Source organism: Arthrobotrys flagrans, assembly GCF_004000055.1.
Source record: "Arthrobotrys flagrans strain CBS H-5679 chromosome Unknown unitig_1, whole genome shotgun sequence".
NCBI lineage: Eukaryota > Fungi > Ascomycota > Orbiliomycetes > Orbiliales > Orbiliaceae > Arthrobotrys > Arthrobotrys flagrans.
In genome coordinates, this window is record NW_027137556.1 from 4646268 (window position 1) to 4671778 (window position 25511).

Below are 25511 nucleotides of genomic sequence, written 5' to 3' on the forward strand. Positions count from 1 at the left end.
GCGATGCATATGCGACGTTGATGGGCTCGGCCAATGGAGAATGCTCGGGTATTGGTGGGATGGGACTAGGGTTGTTTTGGTATAGTATGTTGTTTTTTTGTTAGATGACCGAAATGGGAATGTTAGTTGATTCTTAAAATATATCCAACTCGACTTCTTGATCGGGTCTGTTTGGTCTTTAACCGTTCAATTGCTGGAGAAAGGGTTAGTTGGTCGTGATCGTGAATTATAAGAGGATGGAAGGAAGGAAGAGGAGCAGTCGAATCATCATACCAGAGGAGATCAATCGATAGAAAAGAACAAGGACCAATATCTATTTTGTGTTGTGCTGTGGTATAATCTAAAATAGCAATCAACCTTCCGAACCCGGCAAATCCCCAAAATCAATAGTTCCACATCAGGAAATAAAGTCGCAAGTTAGTCCCCCAGTGGTTGGAATTGGAAATCACATGATGGCATTCGGCTTCAAAACAGAGTAGAAACAGTCGACATGTTTGCAATTAAATGTCAAAGTCATCACAAGCCTCCTCCTCCGGAACCTTCGGAAGGAGTGTTTGAAGGTAGGTTTGATAAATTCATCAGGAGTCTGGGTACTTGGGTGGTTGCTAGGTACTTAGTTGCCATAGTGCTAATGATCACACCGCACTAAGGGCGTAAGCTGAAGAGGACGTTGCCCTCTATAATTTCAGTGTCACATGATTGATTTGAGCTTCGCAACAGCTCTACTAACTAGTCGATAGTCAAAGCTCATGAGGCTAGATTATAACACCAACGCGGCGTCTGGTCTGGCCTCGAGACTACGAGAAGCTCAGTCTTCACAAATATTGAACATCGTCTATAAAGCAAGTGCCCAATAAACCAGGTCCATTATCCGATTCAAAACTACAAGACGCCAAGTTAAGTCACAGCCGATGGTATGCCTTGAGGCTACCGTTGACTTGGTATGTATGCTTGAACAAAGCCACAATTTGTTTTCAAATTCAAATCTGCTATGAAATCATAAAAACTCGCAATTTATAAATGCACAAAGTACGATCCCAATCGCGATATCGATACATCCCACTCACATTTTCAAAACACAAACAAAAAAACTTCTTATCAGACAAAAGTCACCGGAGCAAAAAGAATACAACAAGCAGAACGAACGTTAACAACTAACCTCTACTCCTTCTCCCAAATCCCCTCTTCTCACAAAGCTTCCCAACTCCTGCCACTTCCCCCTTCGCCCACTCCTTCACATCCCCCTCGCTCGCAACCCCCTCAGTCCCACCGCGCCTCGGCCCCCCTTTCTCCCCTCCCACGGCAACAAAATACTCCGTAATCCTCTTCTCCCTCCCCTTGACCACGATATAAACTTCCCCATCACACCCAACCGGCACTTTATAGTCCAAATACCTCAAAAACGTCCCCCCCAAACTTTTATCAGAGTACTTTCTTGGTCGCCAACCCCGATCCGATAGATGGAATTTCAAGGCTTCGAGCTTACGGCCGCTTGGGAGATCGAGTTGATTCGATGGGTGTCTGAGGGATTGAGGCTTCGGGTGGCCGAATACATTCGGTGACGGCAGGCATCTCCCGAGTATATAGACATCCGGTCTAAAACTCGGATACTCCAACGCCGGAATATGCGGCACTCCAAATTCAAATGTTAAATGCTCCCCAGCTTTTAAATAAACCTTTGACCATGACTCTCTCGTCCAACGGGGGCGTTTGTAACCTTCCTTTGTAGAATACGTGGAGTTTGAGGGAGGTTGGAAGTACCGTGGCGGACAACGGGTCGTGGTGCAGAGGGCGCGAGAGTAGGTGTTGTCCGGGAATTTGAAGGCGGTGGAGTAGCTATTGTGGAGGTTGAAGGGGTCGAGGTAGGGGACGTGGGCGGATGTTAGGAGAGGGGTGAGGAGGAGGGAAGTGTAGAAGACGAGGTTGCGGACCATTTTTTTTTTGTATATACCGACGGTGTATAGGTAGTTTATAGTATACTATACTATCGAATAACAGATTGGATAGTATAGAGCTTCTTTGATCCGAAAAGATCTCTAACTTTATATAAACAAAAGGCCCCAGCGGTGTAAAGATATAGAGTATAAATATAGAAAACGGAAAATACGGAGGACTCCTGACTAACGACCTTTAAAACTCAGCCAGCTAGCTAACTTGTAAGGCTGATTTTTGATTTTTTTTTAACCTGCTGAGGCGTGATTTGAAATTAATTCCCTGGAGCTAACATCTCCAATTATATATTCCTCTGTCGAGACCGCAGAATTAGAAGAAACAGGCATACACACTAATATCAACACAGCCCGCAAAATAAATCCTTGATTGAAGTCAAGTTAACCTAGCGGCAAGTACCTCCCCCTCTCTCGCCTCGTACCGTTCACTCAAGACATTAACAAAACGTACATATGAACATCACCTACTTCCCAATCCCATCATCAAAGCACCCTTACATGACGTTACATCAAACCCCAAAAAGCAAAACGACTTCGAAAAATAAGAAAAGGTTTATCAACATCCAAAGTTACACAAAGCGCACGGGGCATAGGGGAAACCCCAAAACACGCACGCAGGGTTAAGCCATCTGCTCCAGCCCTTCCGGAACTCATCAATATCATTCAACCGCGTACCGGTCCATGGTCAGCGGTGTGGGTCCTTCTTGGCTGGTCCCCTTCTCCTCTCTTTAAGTTTATCGAACCCAAAGCTTGGCTTTCACGCTCTAACGATCTTATCAATCAATCGATGTAGTTTGAATGAAAAAGGCATATCCCCAAAGTTATCACGGGGCGAGAATCTTGAAGCTCGCTTCGATGCATACCGAGCTGCCTAGTTTATCTAAGCTGCAAGGAACAACTTCGTTTCCCCCGCTAAATAACAAGAAACGAATTAAATGAAAGCTTATGATGACTTACCCTCTCCTTAGGGACCTAAACTACCATCCTTATTTTAAGCAAAAAGCTAAGAGTTTCATAGACCACGCCTCCGATCAACCCATCTAGTTCTCACCCATCTTCAAACCCAGCTCCTTACATTCGGAAAATTTAGAAAAGCTTTAGCACACCTCTCAGCCTTGATGTTTCAAAACCTTTCTGTACCACAAAGCCAACAAAAAAACGATGGTGTACGAATCCGCGTAAGATATTCCGGGAACCACAGTTTCAGGTGATTTTCCCCGTACCTGCATGTACTATCACATTGCCCTATGTTAAACCTACAGGAGGTTCGGCTTCACCCCCAATAAAATCCCTACGCTTTTGTAGAGAGGGAAAGAGAAGTGGTTGGACGAGCTGGACCACATCTCTTCGATTTTAGTAATGCAAGGATGCGGGTTCTAGCACCTCTCAGAGGCCCGATCCCGCTGTTGATTTTACGCAAAGAAAGCAAGGATCCAAACCAAAAAAACCGGATAGTGCCATAAATCCTCACCCTTCCCACCCATACCCTAATAGCTTCACACAGCATCTACCTAGCATCATCGGACGCATACGCCCATCCACGACAGTTGTCAAAGAAGCCCGTAGCCGAAGGGTCCCGCAGCTTCCAAATGCGGAAACTGGACCTCAAAATCCAACGGACCAACACAGCCATGTACGGGAACCACGTCGATCGTTTTATCACAATTGTACAACTGTGCTGTCCTAATTATCATCCATAGATTATGATGCGGAAGGACTTCGAGAGGGGAATGAATAAAACAAGGAACCCAAACCATGAATACCAAATGAATAATTCTAGGCTTCCCCAGAGTACCTTGGTTACATATACCCAAGTATACTTTTGTTTCGGCTGTCGTAGATCGATCCATGGAAAGACAGTGCACGGCCGGGTGTAAAGGTTGTTTTAGGTCTTACCCGAGTACTCAAGTACTTATTCGACATAACCCACTAACTAAAACTTTACCTAAAAAAAAAACCGCCCCGACCGCCTTGTTGAGATTACGCAAGCATGCATCCCGTTTCGGACCTTCCGGAGAAAATTTAAGCAAATGTATATTAAGACATCGGAGCTGAGGTCAATCAGGAGCAGGGCTCTGCATAACGCTAGGACCAGTGTGGGTCTATCTATAGAACCATGGATCCAGCGGCATGGTATGGCATGTGGGGCGTTTTATCGATAGCGGACACTTCGCGAATTCGGTGGGTATCATTTTACTAGTTAATTAGGGCTGGGTTTCCCTTTAAAAGATGAAACTTTTCTATTACATTAGAGAAATGTGGCCTTGAGACTCAGAGAAACACATACTCGCCTGCCTAGGATCGAAGCTATGAGAAACGGAGAAGAACTAAAACCCATGAATCTAAAAAAGAAAGAAAAGACATACGTATATACGCCTCCGTTACAAAACTAAACATAAAGAAAAAAGCCACACAGACCTTTCCCCGCTGACCACCCAACCTCTCAATATATCGTCGACGACATTTGATATTCTTTTACCATTTACCGAATATATTTTCAAATACCCATATGTGATCAAAGCCCCAAAACCAAAAAAAAAAAAACCATAATCCCCAACGTTGCAACCCAATCGACAGGGATTAAGCGCTGCCTTTCCCAATAAAACAATACAATCCAAGACACTCCCAATCTACCCTTCTCTCCACCAACTCACCAAATAAGTTAATCCCACCTCCGACCAGTATAATCACCAGTACTACCAGTATCACTCCGATGCTTCTCCAAAGCATTCATATCCTTCCCATCTTCCTCCTCCTTCCCCCTCACAAACATCCGTCGCAACAATACTCATCGCCAACTTCGTCTCCAAGAGGGCGGCCGTTGCCGTATTTAGGCTTCCCACGTTAATGGAAAAGTCCGCGAATACCGTGCCGGTAAGGATTAACCCCCATCATCCCCAAAATCGGTGATTGACACCAAAACACGTGCCGCAGCACGTGCACTGGTACTCGTGATCGAGATCGTATAAAAGCTGAGTGAAACCGCGGTGCCGAGAAGTTTAAATCGGAGTTTATATTTAAATACGGTAACAATAATAATGGGTTCGGGATCGGCTCGGGTTTAAATATTGCAGCTGGCGTATTATATAAAGTTGTAGCGGTGGTAAGGGTATAATATTGCTTCGCAACTGGCAGGGAGAGTAACCGTCTTGCTTGGAGGATTAGGAGGATGGTACTTTGTTTTTGCATTATGAGTGGAGATATATAGTTTTTATTTTGTGGGGATGGACTTGTTGGTACCTAGGGGAAGTCATGAAGTTTAAGAATTTAAAGAAAGGGATGTAAACGACCAGTCAGGGTGGAAGTAATAGATCCTAAATATCCCGTATTATAGTGATTAGAGGGTTTACTGTAGTATCTTAAAGTTATCGCCTGGGATGGAGGCTATGTTTGACCGTGCGTAGGTGATTAATTACTTCGATCGATATCACAGAATTGATTTTAAGAGGGCTACTATGAATATGTTACCATACTATCCTCGATTCAACCCAGGCACACAATGCATTATCAGACGATCATTGCATACTTCAAATCCGCTTTGCCTCGATTCATGTCTGTCCAAATCCACCACCCCATTTGTGTCTATCTAACAAAGAATTCCCACGTGCCACGACGGCTAGCCGCATTCAATGTAAAGTCGTCAAGGGTAGACCCTAGTTAAACAGAACAAAGGAAACCAATACGCATCATGAAGAAAACCCTGCAGTATCATACTTCACTATCAAATCAGTACCTAGTGTTTCCAGAAACATAAACAATTTCCGTTTGGCGAGATATCCTGCTGACGCGGGGACTTTGTTTCCTAAACCACAGTCTTTTGCTTTCTTCCTTCACGTTGGTCCTGCTTCATGGTGAAGTTGATCCACCAGATCTAATTAACCCATTAATATAAAATTCCAACAAGAATCATATATATATTTAAGCATATACAGGGGAACGTACTTGTAAAGATCTCTGCTTATGGATATTATCCCCGCAGAGAGCAATCATCTGCTGGCGAGCTTCTTCGTCTCGTTCTCCTTGAATGGCTCGTGGCATTTCTCCCATCAAGCGGTCACTGATGGCCATATAGCGACCAGCCCACCAGGCCGAGCTCTCGTATAACTCTGGGTCGTCCGGAACCTATATATTTATCAATTAATCAACAATACTTTCTCATAAACCAGTACCTTCAAGGTAAACAAAAGAAGTATATATATATACTCACCGGCTGCCCGGAGCTATTAATAAGAACACTAACATTACAAACGTGCTTCCTCGTCCCCCCATCACGACCACCAACAGGATCCTCAGAAGTTCCAAAAGGCTCAGCTTTAAGCCTCGAAAGATTCGGAAAGTCGCATGAGACTTCTCTGTTTCTGGAGACGGGGGCAGAGGCAGGTGGTCGAAGAACGGAGTAACTGATGCTTCGTCCTAGAGACTTTTGGTTTGTAGCAGGGGTAGGGGTACGGGATTCGGGAGGGAGAGGGGGGAGGGATTTGTTGATGTTCATCATGTCGAGGGTGGATTTCTTTGGACGGGGGATCTGGGAGGTCATTGCTAGAATGTTGATATCGAGGAGCAGGTGGATGGAATGGTGAAGCTGTCGATATGTTACATCTTGGGGATGGGTATATGGAGATGTATGGAGATGTATGGAGATGTATGCAGGTGGTGGTTAGAAGACAAAGGACCTCGGCGCTGTGCATAATATAATACTCCCCACCCCTCCTCCTCTTCTACTATCATCACCATTATCACTACTTCCTCACTTCACCATCAACCTCCCTCATCATCACCATCTCCTACACAAGACCGTATCAATCAACTATCACAATGGATTCTATCATCGAAGAAGACGAACCACCAGAGGCATCTCCAACATCTCCAACCTCACCTCGACCTCAAACACCCCCTCCACCTCTAAACAAGCATCATCAACCTCCCCCACAGACTCTACCGCCACCTCCTCCTCCGGCCTCGTCATAGGAGACATAGAACCAGAATCACAATTACAACCAGAAACCCCCAAAGAACGCCTCTTCGACATCCACGCCTTTATCCCCACCAAAGAACTCCCCAAAGACATCTACAAATCCACAAACCAGTCTCAGTCCCTCCCAATCCTCTGGCCCCCCAAAGAGCCCTCACAATGTAACTACGTCCCCTGTTCTCCAGAACTAAACGAACAATATACCACTGCCCGTCCAAGCCTTTTCAAATCCCAATCAACAGCTAGTATAGAACTACTTTCCGACGTTCTAACCCTCTCCTCCAAAAGAGACCAAAATACAAGTCCCACTGGCTTCCTCAGATCTGTCAGTCTCAAACTCACCGACCCACCAATATCTTCAGCTTCATCAACTACAGAAAAGGAAACCACCAGATCCACCTCTGCAATCCTCGAATCCTCCCGTCTCTCCTCCTCCCGAAAGGCCGCCCTCCGCTCAAAACCTCCCATCTCAAACACTCCCCACCAACGAGTCTCTCTAATCCCCTCCGGCCTCAAACTCCCCCCAAAGTGTGGCAACGGCGGGCAACCCTCCCCCCTCCCAAAGCCCTACGAAACCAGACTCTGCAACGGCTGCGACAGATACATCACCCTCACGAAAATTCAATACGTCTGCAACGACATCGGCTGCTCCAACCGTCTCTGCGGTCGCTGTTACAACATTTGGCTCGACGCAAAATGGGAAGGCCGAGGAATCGTAACTCCGCAAAAACTTCGAATGGCATACACAGCCGCCGGAATCCGTGAACGATACTTAAAGAGAATGCTTCAAAACCCCAATATCCCTTTAACACAAAAAATCAAATACATAGGCGAAGCAGCAGCCGTAGCCTCCGGCCACTCGTTCATCAATCACACCTCCCAACTCCACAATATCGGTCACAAAACCGACCCACCAAGATACAAACCCTTATATTTAACCCCTCTAAAACAAATCTTCGGAAAAGAAGAAGTAGAAATAACCCTCCTCGACTCCTCCATAACTCGGATATAAAAGTGGATCCACCTTCATCCCATGTCGAATATGAATCGACCGACATTTAGGGCTGGGACTATGCAATAAACAAGCGAGACGCTGCATCCACGGGCCGGACCGCTGCACCTGCATGACCAGAAATAAACTACCAACCGCCAACCCACGCGTACGCCACGCCAACTGCATCCCATTCTTCTACGTCATCTTTAACGATTATACCGGCGACGGAGACGGTAATTGGAAGGGTGGTGGAAGAAAGCCAACGGCCTTCGTCGCCTTCTTGGACGCTTGGGTCGATTGCTGAGCAGTTTTAATCAAAAATTAAAGAATGTAAAAAAAAAAAAAAAAATTTGCATTCTTTATCCAATCCTTCTAACCAACCAAACCTACCGATTGTCTTTTAACCTGCCTCTACAAAACATCACCATGCACCGCTTCGCCCGACCTAGGTTACGCTTCACCCGACCTAGGTTATGCTTCACCCGCCAACTCTCAACCTCCCACAAACCAATCCCCCACCACCCCTCCCCTTCCACATTCTCGCACTCATTCCCCTCCCCCCACCCCACCAAATTCCCCCCACCCTCCTCCCCCCTCACACCCCCGCCTTCGAAAACTGGTTCCTCCCAATCCCGCCCTATAACCTCCTCAACACCCCCTACTTCACCTCTCTGAATCCCTCTTCCTCATTAGAAATCCAGGTCCCCATAGAAATAACACTCCCAAGTGGAGATGTAGAAATGACTTCTTTCCCCTTTTCCGATTTTCTAGAATACTTATCAGCGAAGGATATTGATCCTGAGATACCAAAGTTATATCTAACACAACATCCCCCACCGCACTTCCTGCTTAACGATTTACCCCCTCCATTTCAACATCTCGGTTTCAAAATCCGCCCCCTATCTCGTCGGCATCAAAATCCAACTTCAGCTACAAAATCAAGTACAAACCCAAACACAAACCCAAACTTAAAATCAAAAGCAACAGAAACAGAAGGACGAGGACAAGAACAAGTAAACCTAGAATCCGAAAATAAAGAAGTATCAATAGACATCTACACCACCTCCCTCTGGCTCTCCCGCACTCCCCTCACCGCGGGTGCACAAACACACACACCCCTCCACCGCGACCCCCTCCACAACATCTTCCTCCAACTCTCCTCCTCCAAATCCCTCATCACCCTCCCTCCCCTCCTAGGAAGCAGCATCTTCACCTACCTCCACCGCCACCACAAACTCTCTTCCACAGATCCAAGAGGCCACATCCGCGACGGCCTACTTACGGCGAAGGAGAGCGGTGTTTTGGATCGTGTGATTTGGGGTGAGATGGAAGATGCTGAAGATGCGGTGGAGGAGGAGGTTATTAATTTACTCGCCAGGAGCGGGGAGGTTTATGAGACGGTGGTGGAGAGGGGGGAGGCGGTGTTTATTCCTGAAGGGTGGTGGCATACTCTCAAAAGCGTCATACCCGATCATGATAATAATAAACCAGAAGAGGAGGAGAGGAGGAAAGGGAGAGGAGGGGTGGTGGCCAGTATGAATTGGTGGTTTCGATGATTTAATATATATATGTATATATAACGGGGATGCTTAAGTTTATTTTAGGAGGTAGATTTTGAAGGAGGGCGGGCGGTGTACTATATATTATTCTTACGATATTGATGATTTACCATGCATTAATTGGAAGGATTAAGCAGAGCTTGTGATTTTGTTTTGTACACATAACGGGGGAGCATTTTTCGATCGCATCGAGCTGTAACATAACTTCCACAACGAGTATTTTATGAAGACAGAAGTTTTTTTTTGTTAAAAAAGGAAAGTCGATCGTGTAGAGTGCGTGGATAAGGAAAGAAAAGGTAGGCCGTGCATGCAGCGTAGTAGGTGCCGGTGCAGAGAGGTAAGGGAAGTTGTAGTTAGTGCGGCGGAGGAGTAAGGGAAGGGAAGTATAGTGATGTGGACAAGTAAGACGTAGAAGGGGGACATAATAAGGTCAGGTAGTCTTCAGCGCATGAATAGCCCTTCTGGTCTCCCAAATAAAAACCAAACGTAAACGTCGTGATTTCAAAAGGAGATCATATCTCAATCTAACTCCTCCCCCTCGAAACTCTCCTCCTTCCCCAACCCCACCCTAACCTCCACCTCCACCTTCTCCTCCTTCTTCCCCTCACCACTCCTCTTCTCCCCCTCCCTCCCCCTCCTCATCTCCTCCTTCACAAACCTCGCAATAACCGCCGCTCTCTCCGTCGAAATCGGATACTCCTTCCCATCCTCCTGCGCCCACCTCTTCGCCCCCCTTGCCCCTCCGTACTCCCTTCCACCACTCCCCACATTCCCCGCCGCTCCAATCTCAAACCCTCCGGCAGCGGCATCAGAATCACTATTCATCAACGCCGTCAACGCATCGCTGCTAACATTCCCATCCGCTATCAATCTACTCCCCCCACTATTATCGCGAGGGTGGTGGTGATCGTCCCGTTCGATAACAGCCGGCAACGGCGCAGGTTGACAAAGGCTCTCCCAACTTCTCCCAAGAGCCATCCAATCCCCCACCCGTCTGATAAGTTCAATCCAATCCGCTCTCGCCGGACTTCTAGCCGCCAAGAAGATAGGATATCCGTCGCAAATCCTCGCAAGCCTTGCTACCATGAACGCGTATCGTTGGATTTCCTTGGGAGGGGTGGATATTATGGCGTGGCAGAGGAGAAGGGAATGGAGAGCGTCGGTTAGGAGGGGGTGGTAGGTTATTTGTTCGTAGACGGGGAGCATGGAGGATGTTTGTGGGAGTGGGTGGGAGGAAGGGGAGTATTTAGTTAGTGAGGTGGATTGAGGTGGATAGGGTGGGAGGGTGGATGGTGGAGAGGTGAAGAGGGTCGAGACGGGGTAGACGGGTCCTCTCGGAGCAGGGATGCGAGCGCGGGAGTAGCTGCTGTTGGTGTGGTCTTTGCCGTTTGTAGTAGCAGCAGTACTACCATTGGCATCATACTCCAAAGCCTTCTGGGTCTTCATCCTAGCTGCAGCCTGAATATTCTGTCGTAACTGATCCTCCGCCTCTTCGGGTGTAAGTCCGGGGGTATAATCAAAGCACGACAAATACTTGAGATAATCCCTTATCGCCTTCTTCGCATTCTGTCGAATAGCCTTCCGAATCGTCTCCCTCTTCTGCGCCGTCAGGGTATAAATATCCGGCCCACCGTTCGCAGTCGTAGCAGGCGGCGCACCATTCGCCGGCGGGGGATTCTTATGTTCCCCAAGAGCGTTGAAAGTCTCGATCTTCTGACAAGCAATCGTAAGATACGTACTCGCCCTATGGAACAACAACTGCATCTCCAACGAACTCGGCTGTAAATTCTCATCCTTAGTGACTCCATCCCACGTCCCAGCTCCCGGTCCACCACCACTCCCGCTTCCAGTCCCTCTACTCCCACGGTTATCATGCATCCCACCAACCCCCCCATTCGCCCCAAATATATCCCCAATAGTCGCCTTCCCATTATCATGCACCGCGCTCCTAACCCTCTTCAACGCGCTCGTCAAATCCGCGGCCGCACCAACATGATCATCCTTAAACCCCTTAGTGACAGCTCTAGTCCTCAACGCCCACCCATCATACGGTCTTTCAAAGATCACCTGATCCAGCGGATCAAGACTGGTAGAAGCTGCAAGCATCCTGCTCGGAATCTTCTCGTGAAAAAAATGCACATATTTGGCATCCACGTCATCCGGATTCCTCTGTAACACAAACGACGCCACATCTTCGAGCGTACTGGCCCCCTGCATCGTAGCAACACTGGCAGCGATCTCATCGAGCGCATATGCCTTCGAAAGCTTTTGAGTGGCCAACTCTCTCATCCTATGTTTTCGTTCCCTGGAGAGTTTGGCATTCGAATTGGGGTTTGTAAATCCGATGCCTAGGATTGCGGCGTTGCCACCGCCCATTAGCGAAGCAGCTGAGGAGTTGTAACTACTTGATGAAGATGCGACGCCTGCGGCTGCACGAACGCTAATGGTAGTAGCTTCGTCGACGAGGCGTCGGATCTTGACGATATCGAAAAATACGGCCGGGTCGATGGGGTGGGGACGTGGGGTTCCCCAGTTGTGGTAGGCGAGGGATTCGAGGACTTCGGGGGGTAGTTGGAGCCATGGACCGTGAAAGGAGGAGATGTAGCGCCAGTGTCTAGAGACATGTTAATCGAATCTACCCGAGATTTTTCAAACGGATATATATATAAGGCGATGTGTAGTGGAATATGCAGGATCGATCGCTGAAGTAAAACACGGAAAGAGTGCGAAAGAGATAAAAAAAAAGCAGGGAGGCCGCAGTACTTGTTCCTGCATATTATGAGGGAACCGGCATTCCCGTCCTTGGACTTTGAAGAAGTGGAAGACATAGCCGGGGACTGAGGTATCTTCCCGTTAGTGGCCGACGAAGAAGCAGTCGTAGTAGACCTGGAGTCATTGTTGGTGTTGGAGGAAGTATCGATGCCATTGAGCTGCGGTTTCTTAGAGTTCTTCTTCTTCTTCGACTTTTTTGTCGGTTCCGGGTCAGCAGAGGTCATAACGTCGACTTTGTTTGAAGGAGTAGAGAGCGATGGTGGAGGATTTGTAGATGCTGACATTTGGGAGGATGGTATGGAAGTGAGAGAGGTTGATGTGAGGTGAAGTTGATGGTGGTTGGTTAATTTTCTGTTGTCTCGCCTGTGCCTGCAACTGCAACTAACTGCAAGGGACCGACCGCTCGGATCTAATTATCAGATCCACGAGACTACGCAACATCATATCTCATTCATAGTAATGGCAGTAGTGATAGTTATAATAGTAATATCGTACATTATCAAACCAGCGCTGCTTGCCAGCCAATCCACACTCACTCGCACATACACCCCTCTCTTACACTTCAATTCCACGAAAAACATGAACGATATCGAGAAAAAGAGTAAACCGACTAGTACCAAATCTTCTAACGACAAAGCACTGAAGTCTAGAACATACTCCCCCAACTAAAAAGGAGATTGAGAAGAAAGCAGCGGCAGCAGCAGTTTGAGGAGCGGCGGTAGTGATAGTCTAGTCTCAAAGACTGAGAATGCAGAAAAGCGGGGAAGCAGTGTGATAGCGGCCATGTTGATGATGGTTGCGAAAGTTGTAAAAGGTGAAAGTGAATCCTATATTTACACGGGAATAGAACAAGAATAGAAAAAGAGATAAAAAATGCAGAAAAAGAGACAAGGTGAAAAGCATTTTTTTTTTGTCCCAGTGCGCCGAAGTATTTGCCCGAGGTGAGTACCGCGATAATTTAAATAAAAAGCAAAAGAATGAGCCATTATATAAACCGGATGAGAGCCTGCGCTCGGGGACGAAAGGGAGCATCCGGTAGAGGTCGGATCTGAAGGGAAGTTCGATGTTCGAGGTGAATTCTGCATTTGATTGTCCTCCTCGAACCTCCTCCCTCTCCCTATCTTCTCCACGGCCACCCGATAATCCAAAACAGAAAGCGACTTGCTGGATTCTGTGCAGAAACAAGAATAAAAAAAAAAGCGGTACTATTTGTGGTATCATATGAGTGCAGTAATGTATGTCATAAAGTCGTGGGCGGGGGAAAAGCAACTTTGTGAATGACGGCGAGGGCGGAAGAAAAAAAAAAAAAAAAAAAAAAAGACTCGCTCAAGATATAAAAAAAATATTAAAAAGGGGAGGTGACGGTGACGATCGATGTGTGAGTTCGGACCTCTAGGCCGGAGAAAGTGATAAAGAGGCCGGGTGGTTGTAATAGGACGTTCACCATGAAGAAATAAAAAAAGACAGAACTACCGTTGGTAATAACCACCTCCCACCCCGACTGCGTGGGCGTGGTTGACAGGCATATTGTTCATGCCCACCCCCCCAACTCTGTCGTCGTATTCGGGTATCTGATCGGAGGCTGTTAGAACGAGGTTCGATCTCGGTCGAAGATGGATGTTGGAGGTTGGCAGGGCCGGCTTCACAACTTTTTGTGACAATATCGTGTCGTCATAAAAAAGCGAAGGAGCGTTGAGTTCAAGATGATGTCAAGCCGCCTGTTTTGGGCTTGGTACCATAACTCTCAGACACCGTGCTCGTATATAAAGATGCAAGGAAATCACTTGTTTAATTCACTAACCTTTCGCTTCTTCTTCCTCTTCCCGGCTGCATCGTCATCATACCCGCTCCCACCGTCATCTTCGACATCTTCGCCATACCCTTCCCACGCGCCGTCACCGTACTCTCTCCTTCGTTTTCGTCCCGAAGACCGCATGTTCGCCGGATTTGGAGACGATGTGTTGACACCATTCGGAGACGCGGTTGCGACGGGAGTGTTGGATTTGACGTTGTTGAGCGTGGAGTTTCCTATCGGGTGTCCGGAGGCGGAATTGGCGCTGGGCCTTGGTGGGGGGTCTTCCAGGGCTAGCCACGAAGCGTCATACTGCAGAAATTTGTCAGCAGAGCATAAAGAAGTTTAATAGACTTCGGAGTCATTACATCCGGTATCGGTCCCTTGGACCAATTGCTCAACCCCTTACGCAGAGCGTTAAAGTCGAGCGGCCGACCAGCATTTCCGTTCCTAGGCACCTCCTTCCCTATTACCTTCAAACTTCGCCACTCCTCGTCCGGAATATCCAACATCTCCAGGAGTCCCCCTTTTACGAGTTGAACTACGGGCTGGCCCCAGCCTTCCTGTCCTTCCGGTACTGCGACCTGTTCCGCTTTCGTCACGACCTCGTTCTTCCCAGACAAACCTGCAATCTTCCCCTTATAAGATTTTCGCAGCTTCTGTTTCTGTCCGGAGGAGTCGGTTCGAGCGACTGACGCAGCTATCGACGTCAAGTTGTACTTTTCGATAAGATTACTTGTCAAGTCGGGCCGTAGCGGAATATGCTCTGAAAATGGTGATCTCGCGTCAGTAAAACATTTCTTCCAACCCATCCAAAACACGTTTCTTTCTTATCTACAGAAGACATACTTTTGATATTAAGCCAGGACGGAGGACCCGTCGTCGGCATTGCCAAAAGCTCTTCCATCGTCGGAACGGTCCTTCTCGGTCGTGTTGTCGAAAGGGAAGATATCGGCTGTCCGTGGTCAATTTCCATGGGATCTCTACTCCTACTTCTACTCTTCCTAGGTCTGTCGTCATCTCCCAAATCTCCTTGACTTCTTCTCCTTTTCAGGGAAGAGGCACCATCGATATCCATGGAATCCTCCATGCTGGACGATTGTGTCGGATCCAATGTCGGGCTGCGAGGTGTCGGTAAGCTGTTCGTGGCCACCGGGTGAGTGTTATTTCGGGGAGAGGTGATTTTTTGCGAATTCATGCTGTTATTGAAACCGCTGGACGCGGAATACAATCCCGGGGGTGATTGAGGTGTAGGGTGATTATGAGGTTGCTGTGAATTCGAAGTGTTATACTGGTGTGTTCCGACGGATTGCATGGACAAGGTTGTGAGGATCCAGGGTTTTTAAAAAGGAGGCTTTTGTTGGCGATTTTTTCGCTGAAATTCCTCGACGATGATGTTATTCGTGAGGTGATGATTATGATAAAGTCTATGTTAAATTGAGATACGGATGAATATTGTGAGGTTGAAATGAGGCGTGTGAGCGAGCGAACCTGGCGCACAAATGTTAGTTTCAGATTCTGCCGAAGGGAAAAAATGCGACATCAAGGTGATAAAAAGAAGCCTGGCGATACAAATTGTCGCAGGAAGGTAGCACGTACCAGGTGTTCAGTGATTCGCTAGCGCTGATGAGAATGAGATCGACGAGGTGATGGCACGTCGATGATGATGGTTAAGGTGATGATGATAAAATTAGAATGGGCGGTTCCAACCAGTCTTCGGTTGGGAGAGGGAGAGGGGTGTGTGTGTGTCGGAGATTGCGATTTCGCAGGGCGACAGGCAAAGAAGGCAGGGCGACAGTCGGAGATAGGAGGATTAAGGAGAGCGAGAGAGAAATGCTTTGTCGGAATGTGAGGTATGACGATGTCGATGGGCAGCCAGAAGCTATCGATTGATAGTGAGGATGATGGTGGTTGGTGGCTGTGGTGGAGGTGGAGGTGGAGGTGAGAAGGAAGATGGATGGATGTTAACGTTGGGGGGAAGGCCTCCCAGAAGAAAAGAAGGTGTGGGCGATTGGCGGGAAGAATGGTGGATCCTGGGTACAACAACTGCACAAGGACAGGAACCGGAATCCAAACTAATCAGAACTACTTGAAGACAAGTCCCGATTATTCAGATATAAGATAAAAATAAAGAAGACGAGGCTAAAAAAAAGGGTTATATGGAAGAGACAGGACAGTACGATAACGGGCACTACACTACGGTTGCAGGAAGGCCCGCAAAAAGCCGCCTCTTTTTTTATTTTTTTTATTTTTGTTTTTTTGTTTTCGAGGCTTCTTCAGATGTTGCAGGCACCAGTTGGAGGCGAAATGAGAAAAAAAATAAAAAGAGAGATGCCTGTGACTGTGACTGTAACCGGAGGCTAGATATCCAGGGGAGGATGGTAGATAGTTGGTGGCTGTGACTATCTGATATACCTCCAGAGGGATATTAGTAAGAAGGCCCGAACCGAGGAAGGTTGTCGACGATATAACTCCCCAACAGCCCGATAAAAATAAAAGATAAAAAAAGTTTATATATGATCCCGTTTGCTGCTATAAGTTATAAGCCTTGACAAAAAAAAATCCAGCTTCGATTCCTACGTCTCGTCTGCGTATCGTATCGTGAAAGGTCCTTATATCTGTGTAACCACTCTGACGTCGAGCGAAAACGGCTATGGTAGTAGTTGAGGTAGAAGAAGTTCTCCGCGCCTTCCTTGTCCTACCACCAATCTCTCTTTCTCTTCCTAGCCTCTGAGCTCAGAAGTAGAAAATAGAAAAGGTACTCCCAAGGCTTCGATCGATCGTCCTTCGGGCGTCCTGTCGTTCAGAGTGTGTCGCTATAACCTCTATTCCTTCTTTCCAAGTCGTTCAAGTCGTCGCGTTCCCTTCCCAAAATCTCGTAGTAAAGCAATATTGTCGGGTTCTCTGAAATCCCTCCTTCTTCCTTTCCTTTTTTCCCTTTCTCTTATAAAAATATTCCCCGATAGTTATCGAGGACGAAGTGTACGAAAAATGAAGAAAGATTCGTTGGTTGTGGTAGTAGTGGTCGTTCCTTAATTCCCGTATTCTCCGCCTTATTTTCCTTTTCCGGTTCTCCAGCAAGGGAGGGAAAAAAACGAAGATATCAAGAAAGAAGGGTCGGAGCAAGCGAGTTCCCCAAAAAAATCAAATTCAAAATGTCAGTAGTGTACCAAACCAGACCCGTCCGAAATCTCCCGGTCGTCTATCGGCAAGGTCAGTAAGGAGTGAGTGAGCGTCGTCGTCAAAAAAAAAAGGGAGAAAGATGTCGAGGAGATGGGACCGAATGGTGGTGAATTGACGACGGATGAATGCAATATTCCCACTACCCACGCCTCTTCCCAGAGGACCAGTCCAGTTCCAGCCAGGTCGACTATTCAGTAGAGTACCAGTTAGGAGCAGGGAAAAGAAAAAAGAAAAAGAAACGAAAAAAAGAAAAAAAATCTTGGACCAATAGTGGTAAGTGACCAGTATGGCCCTCGAGAATAAAGTGTGTGTTCTGGGATTCTTCCTTTCAAGGTTAAAATTGGCAAAAAGAAACGAACCAGAAACACTCCCAAGCACCCTTCCCGAGGGCAAGATCAAGACCCTGGGGACATATATTGTAGAATGTAAATGTGAGAGAACATACTGTCTTTCGCTTGAGCTCGCTGGTTTTGGGGGTCGCCTGCCTATAGAACTGAGAAAAATTCTTCAAACATGTTTACGGTCATGTTCATCTCACCCGACGTTAACGTTTACAGCGCATGCACAAAAAGGTACCATCTACGCTATCCGCGGTGCCTTCTTCTTCCCACATCTACCATCCGAGGCGCACTTTTTCTCAAAGCAAGCAAGGCAAAGCAAAGCACAAAGCAATCATCAGAGCACGGAGCAAGCCCAAAAGTGTCCTCAGACAAGAAGGTAAAGGTGTGAGAAAAGGCCGTGGCATAGGTTTTAGAACAGGTGCGGTTAGCCTTTCCTCGTGCATGTAATGCTTTTTCCGGAAGACTCCCGCGACAGCCTTCAGTCAAAGTGTCAGGTCTGTGCTCAGGGGAGAAACCAGAAAACCGTTCCAGGCAGTTTTGGTTTTGCCTTTCGAATCATAAAGCCTGAGGGACGACTGGAGAGACAGACTCAAGCCTAGGAAACAGAGTGACTTAAAAAAACAAAAGAAGAAGAAGAAGAACAGACAAATCCATGGATAGAATACCCGGGTCTGAATCGAATCACATTAGTTAGTTGGGAGAAGCCGCAAAGCCACCATCCAGCTTGATCATTATCTAATCACCATCACCCATTGTCAGCTCATCAGCTTTTGAATTTTATCCAATTACCGAAGCCCACGCGTGAGCTTCTCTCCAATCTCCTCCCATTGACATGACAGCGTGCAAGAATACAATACGAGGCGCAAGTAAAGATTTTTTTTACTTGCCTTTGCCTGCCTGGCTCATAGTATAGAAGGAAGCTGGAACATAACCCATAAGCTACTCGTGATAACCCTCCATTCTCTGGGGAGCCCTCAGAGCCCGACACCACTTCGGCTGGAACGGTTTCTCATATAAACTTTCATAGCATCCCAACCGTTTGAACGTTAAATATCTTTCCCCCCAAAATATCTAGACCGTCCCTTAGCCCCCACCCGCCAAATTAATCCGGTTTCCCTAAATCACAATCTACACTATGAGCTCATACCTTAGTAGGATAGGTATAACATCGATCCCCATCTCGCTAAACACATGGCAACCCCAAACCAAACCAAACCGCCTCGGTCATTCATATCATCCCTTCAATCCTCACAAACAAGTTAACAAACCCATCCTACTACCAAATCCTAACCCTCCATAGATAAATAATATTTAATGTCCCTGTATAACACCTAGACCCGCAAACGTTGCAAACGCCGTTCCGGGTGTACATGTTCCATCGATGAAAAAAATTTTCATCGCAGAAACCATTAAATGATCACCCCTCTCCAGCCCCAATCCGCTGTACCTTCGTGCAGAGAAAACGTGGTCGAATATCACAGCGCTAAAGCTAAAGCGGAACACCATGGAGCTGGACTGGTTCCCGCCGGTCGCTGATTTGTCAATGAACCAGTCGTTGGCTGGCTGGTCCCTTCAATATCACCAGAACTACCCCTCACCGTTGTTAACTATCCAGCTTCACTTTCTACAACCCCGGTGCAACGTGTATGTATATTACATCAACTATGCTCCCATCCAGCGTCGAGACCACATCCATCCCAACTTTCCATTAAACCGGTTCGTATAACAGCGCATCAAGTCCAAATCTTGTGATATCTCAAAATCTCACTCCCACGTAGACCCATCCAGGGAAATAAAAAAAATGATATATGACGACACCCCTTCCGAAAGAACAATCCTTAAGAACCTTCCGTGCATCAAGTCTCTAAACTAACCCAAGGAACCCAAGGAACCCAAGGAAGGGAAGGCAAAGGAAAAATCCTTCTTTCTGAGTCAAAAATCTGATGCCTGACGCTGCTGGTAAGCGATCGTCGCCGAACACAACCATTCCAGATTCCCGGGATATCCGGACATTCCCCGGATGAGCTGACTTTCCCCCGGGGTGGATAATGTGGAGGAAAAAATCTCCCAGGGAAAATTTCGCTAACAGGCTTATTGTGATCAATACATCCCGGCTTACTTTCTTCCCACCCAACCGGCCTTGGGAAGGCATGACCGGGGTAAACGAGAGATCTCACAAAATCCAATCATGAATCATGACAACATATCACAATTTTATTCTTCACATATCAAAGCAAATATCTACGTATGCTACTTCCATAGCGAGAGACGATATCGTAGCCGTGACTTCCTCGAACTCTTCCAATTGTATCACCATCCGTTAATCTCAAAGCTCCCATCGATTTCCCCCTAGTTTTTTCTATCTCGTGAGGATTATATCGTGATTCCATCGACCGTAATATATTCCCCACCTCCAGATCAAACCTCACAAAGCCGCTCTCCCAATCCCCCAAACAACCCCTCACTCCCCTTCCGGATCTATCCAGAGCTCATCTCCACCCTCATCCCCACTTTTATCCACCCTCACATGCTGCGTATACACTTAAGTAGATGGCTGGATCCTAGCGAACCAGGTATCACCTAGGCGAATGGAGGATTTTCGGCTCGAACGGTGCAGGTACGAAAGAAAATGTGACCTATCCTAAAACAAAAAGTGGTGGGAGATGGGGAAGGACGGACGGACCACATGTTCTTTTTATATATGTATCGGCTGTGGGTAAACTTGCTAGCCCTTCTGCCATATACTCTTCAGAGGAACATGCCTGGTAAGGTAATACCCAGCTTACCGCGTAGTATCTTCTCTGAGACAATACCAGCATGCAATGGTCATCGCTGTTGAAAGACATTGCCCGGCCGATACCACCCGGGAACCCGAGTAAAGACCACAATCAGAATCAAAACTATAAAACAATCGTGATATGATCCTTCCACCCCTGGCGCATCCAGAAAGAAGGGCACGTCCCTTTTCTTACACGCTTGCGCTTCTTGCACGAAGTGACAAAATAAAATAAAATAAAATAAACCACAAGGAGAGGGTCGTTTCAAAAGTTATTTTGAGAAGCGCGACTCGTTTCATCAGAACACCCAAAAGATTTCCCCTATGGGAAAATATTAGATGAAACGACAAAACCCCAAACCGTCGTGTCTACATGTATATTCAATTTTGGAAACCCCCCTAATTTTCTCCCCTCCCCATCTTTAGAAAATTTTAGCAATCTTACATATCCGCAAACAGTAATTTTTATTTGCGCTGTGCGACTAAACCTATCAAAGGGATTTTGTCGGAGAGCTGGGGGCAATCCTGCTGGCCCCTTTCTCGCGACAGATCAGATCCATGCCTTTTACCCGACGTAAACGTGCGCAAGTACAACATCCCATCCATCATGATACCGAAAATCGATAACATCTGGCCTGACTGACTAACCAGTCGCCTTTCGGAACATCCAACTGGCTAATCTTAACCTCTCAAACCACGAACAACATCCAATCTCACGTAGCATGCACATGGCACGTTTAGAATCATCATACGTATATAACCTATCGAGAAGAAATTTTAGAAGAAAGAGGATTCGAAATAACTAACTTTTAATATATTTTCCCGACGACCCAATTATTAAAAGAAATCCTCATCCAAAATGGTATAAGCCCTTCCACGTATATACAAAGACAGACCGCATCAACAAGGAAATACATTCGCAGAAGGAAAAGGTGGTGAAAATGGAAGAGCGGGAAAGAATAAATAAAAAAAGTATATATCCAACAATAACTCCTACCCACGAAATAAAACCAGAATACCAGGTAAAAAAAGGAAATAGCCAACAATCAGAAAAATAAACCTCAAAGGAAAAGAAGCGGACAAGGAAAATTACACTATTAACACCCCATATTCTATTAATACAGAATATACCGAAGAAAACCAAGCAAAAAACAAAAAAATAATCTATAACTTCAACGCCCGATAAAATGCCGAATAAGGAAAATAGTTTTGTCGAATATAGGTATTTGGTAGCCTCAAATACAAGGAAATCCGTCAACAAGAAAAAAAAAGTTCGGGTATTAAAAATACGGCAGAAAAGTCGATGAGTTTCCGCGGGGAATGATAAGCGCACGAGGAATGTAACATGTTGTCATGCGTAGCCCTCGTGGAATGTGTACAAAATTTCGAGATGTGATATATAAGCGCGGGAGCGGTAACGTTTGTGAAGATTTTATATCTCGATGTTCGACGGTGTGTATGAAAGGGTTATAGAGGCGCAAACCCGAATAGGTGAGCAGGTGTGGTCTCGATCCAGGCTGCTCTTTTGCGGGAACTCTAACTTAAAAGGTTAAAGTTAAAGTTTTCGAAGATTGTTGTGTTTGTAGCGCGAACGACGTCGATGCGATGTCTTAGAATCGAAGAATGCAACCTAATTCCCCCCTCTCCGTGCCATAACGCCCAAACTCGACACTAAATCCATAGCATCCTCGAAGCTCTCATCCGTCATGGCCTCCATACTCGCAAACGCATCATCAATCGCCTTTCTCGCAATACTCCTCGATAACGAAAATTCCTTCATACAATCGTGCGCGAATGCCGAATACTCCAACTTTACGCTCAACCTCAGGGGATGCGAACCGGATAATAACCGAGTCGCATAGTCGTCTGCCGTCACGAACGCTTGGGATGCAATATTGATGTAATTGTAGAAGGAATTGGTTTGCCCCTTGACCGGTTGGTGTTCGTCAGCTTCTGCCAATTCCGGCGTCGTCGGCTGCGTCTGGTGGAATGGCCCGCCCGGTAGCGAGAAATCCGTCTTAGTTTGGTACGTATGATCGAATAGAACGAAAATGTGAAGAAACGACGCCTTCAATTTCAACGCCAGGACCTTCAATTCGATGAAATTGAGGACGAATGGGAGAACGTAGACGTCCAGTAATATGTACCCTTCCCGAGCCATCCATATTATATGTCGGTACAGGTCCAGCGATTTCGTCGTCCTTGTCGGGTCTAGTTTCCGCTGTTTTCGTGCCCGAACTAGCTTTTTAGAGAGTATCGTCGATAGTCCTAATACTTTGAATAGCGCCGCTGATAGACTTTCATTGTGAGTCCCAACAACCTTTGCGTAGTTCCCCAGGTATTTCTGATCGACCTCGGAGCCGACCATCCTGCCGCGACGTACTCCCCCACCGCGCGCTAGCTTGCCGTTTTTATAAGAGGGGAAGGGAAAAAAAAATTGACGTTCGATTCTGCAGAAAGTTAGGGGGGTTAAAAATTAGACACAACAACAACCAGAATTTCCCCCAAAGAGTATATTTTAATTCGTCGCCAATGTCGTAGGAGGGGGTACACCAGTCGGAGAGCCTTAACCGACAGAGGAATTCCGAGTCGAATGGGTTGGACCGTTCCGCGTTAATCTGACTAGTTGACCAACAAGAATTGCAGAACCTCCCCCCTTGTTTGGGTAACGCAGGTATTTCGTCGACGCCGAACCACGGAATTGAAAAAGTGAAAGAAGCGTGAGGCGTCGAAATGTTACGCCCGAATGACAAAAAAAGAAGAGCCGTTGGAGATTTTGTCGATAAAAATGGTGTTTTGACTGGAACACGAGGATTGAAAGAGTGGTAAACTAATTTTCCGCTGGGATACGTCTTATTATTTTTCCCAAATTGGCTTCCCTCACGCTACCTTTTTCTTTCTCTTCGCTCTTCGTATCTTAACCGTTTGGCTTGTGGCAGAAGCCCGCCTAAAAGTCAAGTCCTTTCCAAAGTTTTTGGTAAAATGGTTGTCCCTGATAATCCTTGTTCGAAAAGCAACTTCGGTTGCTGTTGCGGGTCGCCTGTGGAAATTTCGGGCGCAAGGTGTCGAATGCCTCCAGCTTCCTTCCTTTCCTTTCTTTTTTCTCTTTTTCGCTCTTCTTTTCCCCTCTAACGACCAAACATTCAAATGCGTCCTATTATTCTCCTTGAGCTTCTGGGTCTCGGAAAACTGTTCGTGCGTCCGGCCTTGGCAGATTCAATGGCGCTTCGGTATTTTGTGTGTGTGTGTGTATAGGAAACTGCAGATGATGTCGGCTGGCACTTTCTTCTGGACGCCGAATCGAAAAGGAAAAAAGTTGGCATGAAACACCGTTGGAGCAAGTGATGACCTGTCGATGAACCTGGGGGCGTATTTCCAGTGATATAGCTTATCGGGTTTACCGCTGCAGCCTTTTTTTTTTTCCAAATTACCCCGTCGGACTGGCAGTCTACCTTTTTCTACCTTCCGCAGATATGCAGATGAGCCGGGTGCCACAAGAAAAAAACCACAAGCGTACAGAGTCCGTCTATCCAAGGTCGACAACGTGTTTCGCAGTCAGGTGAATAGGCAGCCTGGACAAGGTTTAAAAAGTCAATGAGGATTTTAATTTTGACGGCCCTCAAAATTAACAGGCGAAGTTAAAGTGGCTTAATAAGGTATTGTGGTGAGAAAATGTTTTTTTTGCGTAGAAAGACGGAAGCAAAGAAGTGAAACAATGTGAAGAACCGAGACTATCCAATATCGTGAACTCTTCCCTGAACAAAATCCAAACAACCTCCCAAGCAAAGAAACAGTGAAACAATAGATGGGGAAAAAAGACTGCGTTCTGTATTCCGTATTCTTTCTGTCGTAATAGGTTCTGGAAAACCTTTCCCCAGTCGATGAGATGGGGACCAAAAAAATATAAAGAGTCGAAGGAGGGAAAACTTTGTATTTCCGTGGGTCGCTTCGAGCTGCATCGCACAAGTGCAGGCCCGCTCGCATATATAAAATGAATAAAATCAAAAGAATACAACCTGGCAGGCCTTTAAACGTCGACCGATCTGACCATCCGTCCCCTTTCTGCTTCATGCAATGCGCCTCATTGAAACTTTTTTCTTTTGTTTTCCTTATCCCTAGTCACGCTGACGAGATGGAGCCAGGCCGTGCTGTGATTATATGCATGTTGCTGTAACTTGTTGCATGAAGTGGGAAGAGATGAGGCAGGCTGAAGTCGCTAACCTTAGCAGAAAGGCCGTTTCTCCAGCGGAGCAATGACCAGGATCACAGGTGCGAAAAGAGACGTGGCAAGCCCTGAAAGTTCTCCCTGTTTTGCTCAAGATGGACATCTACTATGTGGTATCCCTGCTGGCGACCTTGTTTTAATAATCGATATACTAGCATGATGCAAGGCCAATTGGTATCGATACTTCCTAAACATTGACTTTTGCGTAATGTTCAAAAGTATCCTCTCGTTTATCGACAAGACATCAGAAGGGCAACATGCGATTCAGCTTAGTTCCCACGGCCGGATTAGAGGGAGTTTACCCACTTGACCAATGCAATGTGGGGTTCTTGATGTGATGGGAGGGTTAACAGATATGGCATATGGTATATCTAAGAGGTGTGGGAGGCTGGATACCGAAAAATTAGTTTTTTTTTTTTTTTTGGATTGATGAGCTGGCAGGCCCCAGCTTCGACAACCGCATCGTCGGACACGTCACTGGCCACGATCTTAGCCTGGAATATATGCTTGAATTATATCGTCAAGAGAGAGCTGAAGAAGCTAGGAAGGCCCAACCCGAGCGTGCCGTCTTAAGTCTTCCATCCCGTCTTTTTTCCTCGATTTGGAAGACGTTGTCGGTCCCAAAGGATCGATATATGGTTTTATGCAAGCAAGGTGCAGGTATAGGTACCTGACAGCGTTATGTTTTGTGGTTGACATAATCGATGTCCGTAGGTAACCTGACAAAGCTGAGCTAATTCAAAGTGCCAACTCTTCACAAGGCTCCATCTTGCTGGCATCATCCCCAAAATTTTCATGCATGGATTTTCTTTCTTTTCGGATTCCAGTTTTAGTATTCGGGATCCAATGGCCAGGAGTGTTAACCCACGAGCCACTCGATCAGCTGAAAGGCCTGGCTATTTGACTTTTAGCTCTAAGACAATCCCTGAAAAGCCGAACTCGAGCCAT

At 46.6% G+C, this 25511-nt stretch overlaps 7 protein-coding genes across 8 annotated transcripts; 2 read left to right on the forward strand and 5 right to left on the reverse strand.

Annotated features, from left to right (window-relative positions):
* Positions 1-1154: 1154 nt before the first annotated feature.
* DFL_009381 (uncharacterized protein) lies at positions 1155-1934 on the reverse strand (the record flags this gene model as incomplete). The annotated part of the gene is made up of 1 exon (XM_067639255.1): positions 1155-1934. The coding sequence occupies one exon, from the start codon at positions 1932-1934 to the stop codon at positions 1155-1157; it is 780 nt and encodes a 259-aa protein (XP_067487062.1).
* Positions 1935-5751: 3817 nt separating this feature from the next.
* DFL_009382 (uncharacterized protein) lies at positions 5752-6486 on the reverse strand (the record flags this gene model as incomplete). The annotated part of the gene is made up of 3 exons (XM_067639256.1): positions 5752-5820; positions 5892-6071; positions 6157-6486. 3 exons carry the CDS (start codon positions 6484-6486, stop codon positions 5752-5754), a joined length of 579 nt encoding a protein of 192 aa, XP_067487063.1.
* A 53-nt stretch (positions 6487-6539) lies between these two features.
* Positions 6540-7933, forward strand: DFL_009383 (uncharacterized protein; the record flags this gene model as incomplete). Its single annotated transcript, XM_067639257.1, has 2 exons — positions 6540-6571; positions 6799-7933. The coding sequence occupies 2 exons, from the start codon at positions 6540-6542 to the stop codon at positions 7931-7933; spliced, it is 1167 nt and encodes a 388-aa protein (XP_067487064.1).
* Positions 7934-8388: 455 nt separating this feature from the next.
* DFL_009384 (uncharacterized protein) lies at positions 8389-9471 on the forward strand (the record flags this gene model as incomplete). The annotated part of the gene is made up of 1 exon (XM_067639258.1): positions 8389-9471. The coding sequence occupies one exon, from the start codon at positions 8389-8391 to the stop codon at positions 9469-9471; it is 1083 nt and encodes a 360-aa protein (XP_067487065.1).
* Positions 9472-9993: 522 nt separating this feature from the next.
* DFL_009385 (uncharacterized protein) lies at positions 9994-12530 on the reverse strand (the record flags this gene model as incomplete). Its single annotated transcript, XM_067639259.1, has 2 exons — positions 9994-12088; positions 12238-12530. 2 exons carry the CDS (start codon positions 12528-12530, stop codon positions 9994-9996), a joined length of 2388 nt encoding a protein of 795 aa, XP_067487066.1.
* A 1185-nt stretch (positions 12531-13715) lies between these two features.
* On the reverse strand, positions 13716-15353 carry DFL_009386 (uncharacterized protein; the record flags this gene model as incomplete). 2 transcript variants are annotated; one of them, XM_067639260.1, is made up of 4 exons in its annotated part: positions 13716-13817; positions 14048-14350; positions 14407-14804; positions 14888-15353. In XM_067639260.1, 4 exons carry the CDS (start codon positions 15351-15353, stop codon positions 13716-13718), a joined length of 1269 nt encoding a protein of 422 aa, XP_067487067.1. The 2 variants fall into 2 exon arrangements, with proteins under 2 accessions (XP_067487067.1, XP_067487068.1); XM_067639261.1 differs by lacking the exon at positions 13716-13817 and adding an exon at positions 13956-13964.
* A 6615-nt stretch (positions 15354-21968) lies between these two features.
* Positions 21969-22706, reverse strand: DFL_009387 (uncharacterized protein; the record flags this gene model as incomplete). Its single annotated transcript, XM_067639262.1, has 1 exon — positions 21969-22706. One exon carries the CDS (start codon positions 22704-22706, stop codon positions 21969-21971), a length of 738 nt encoding a protein of 245 aa, XP_067487069.1.
* Positions 22707-25511: the final 2805 nt, after the last annotated feature.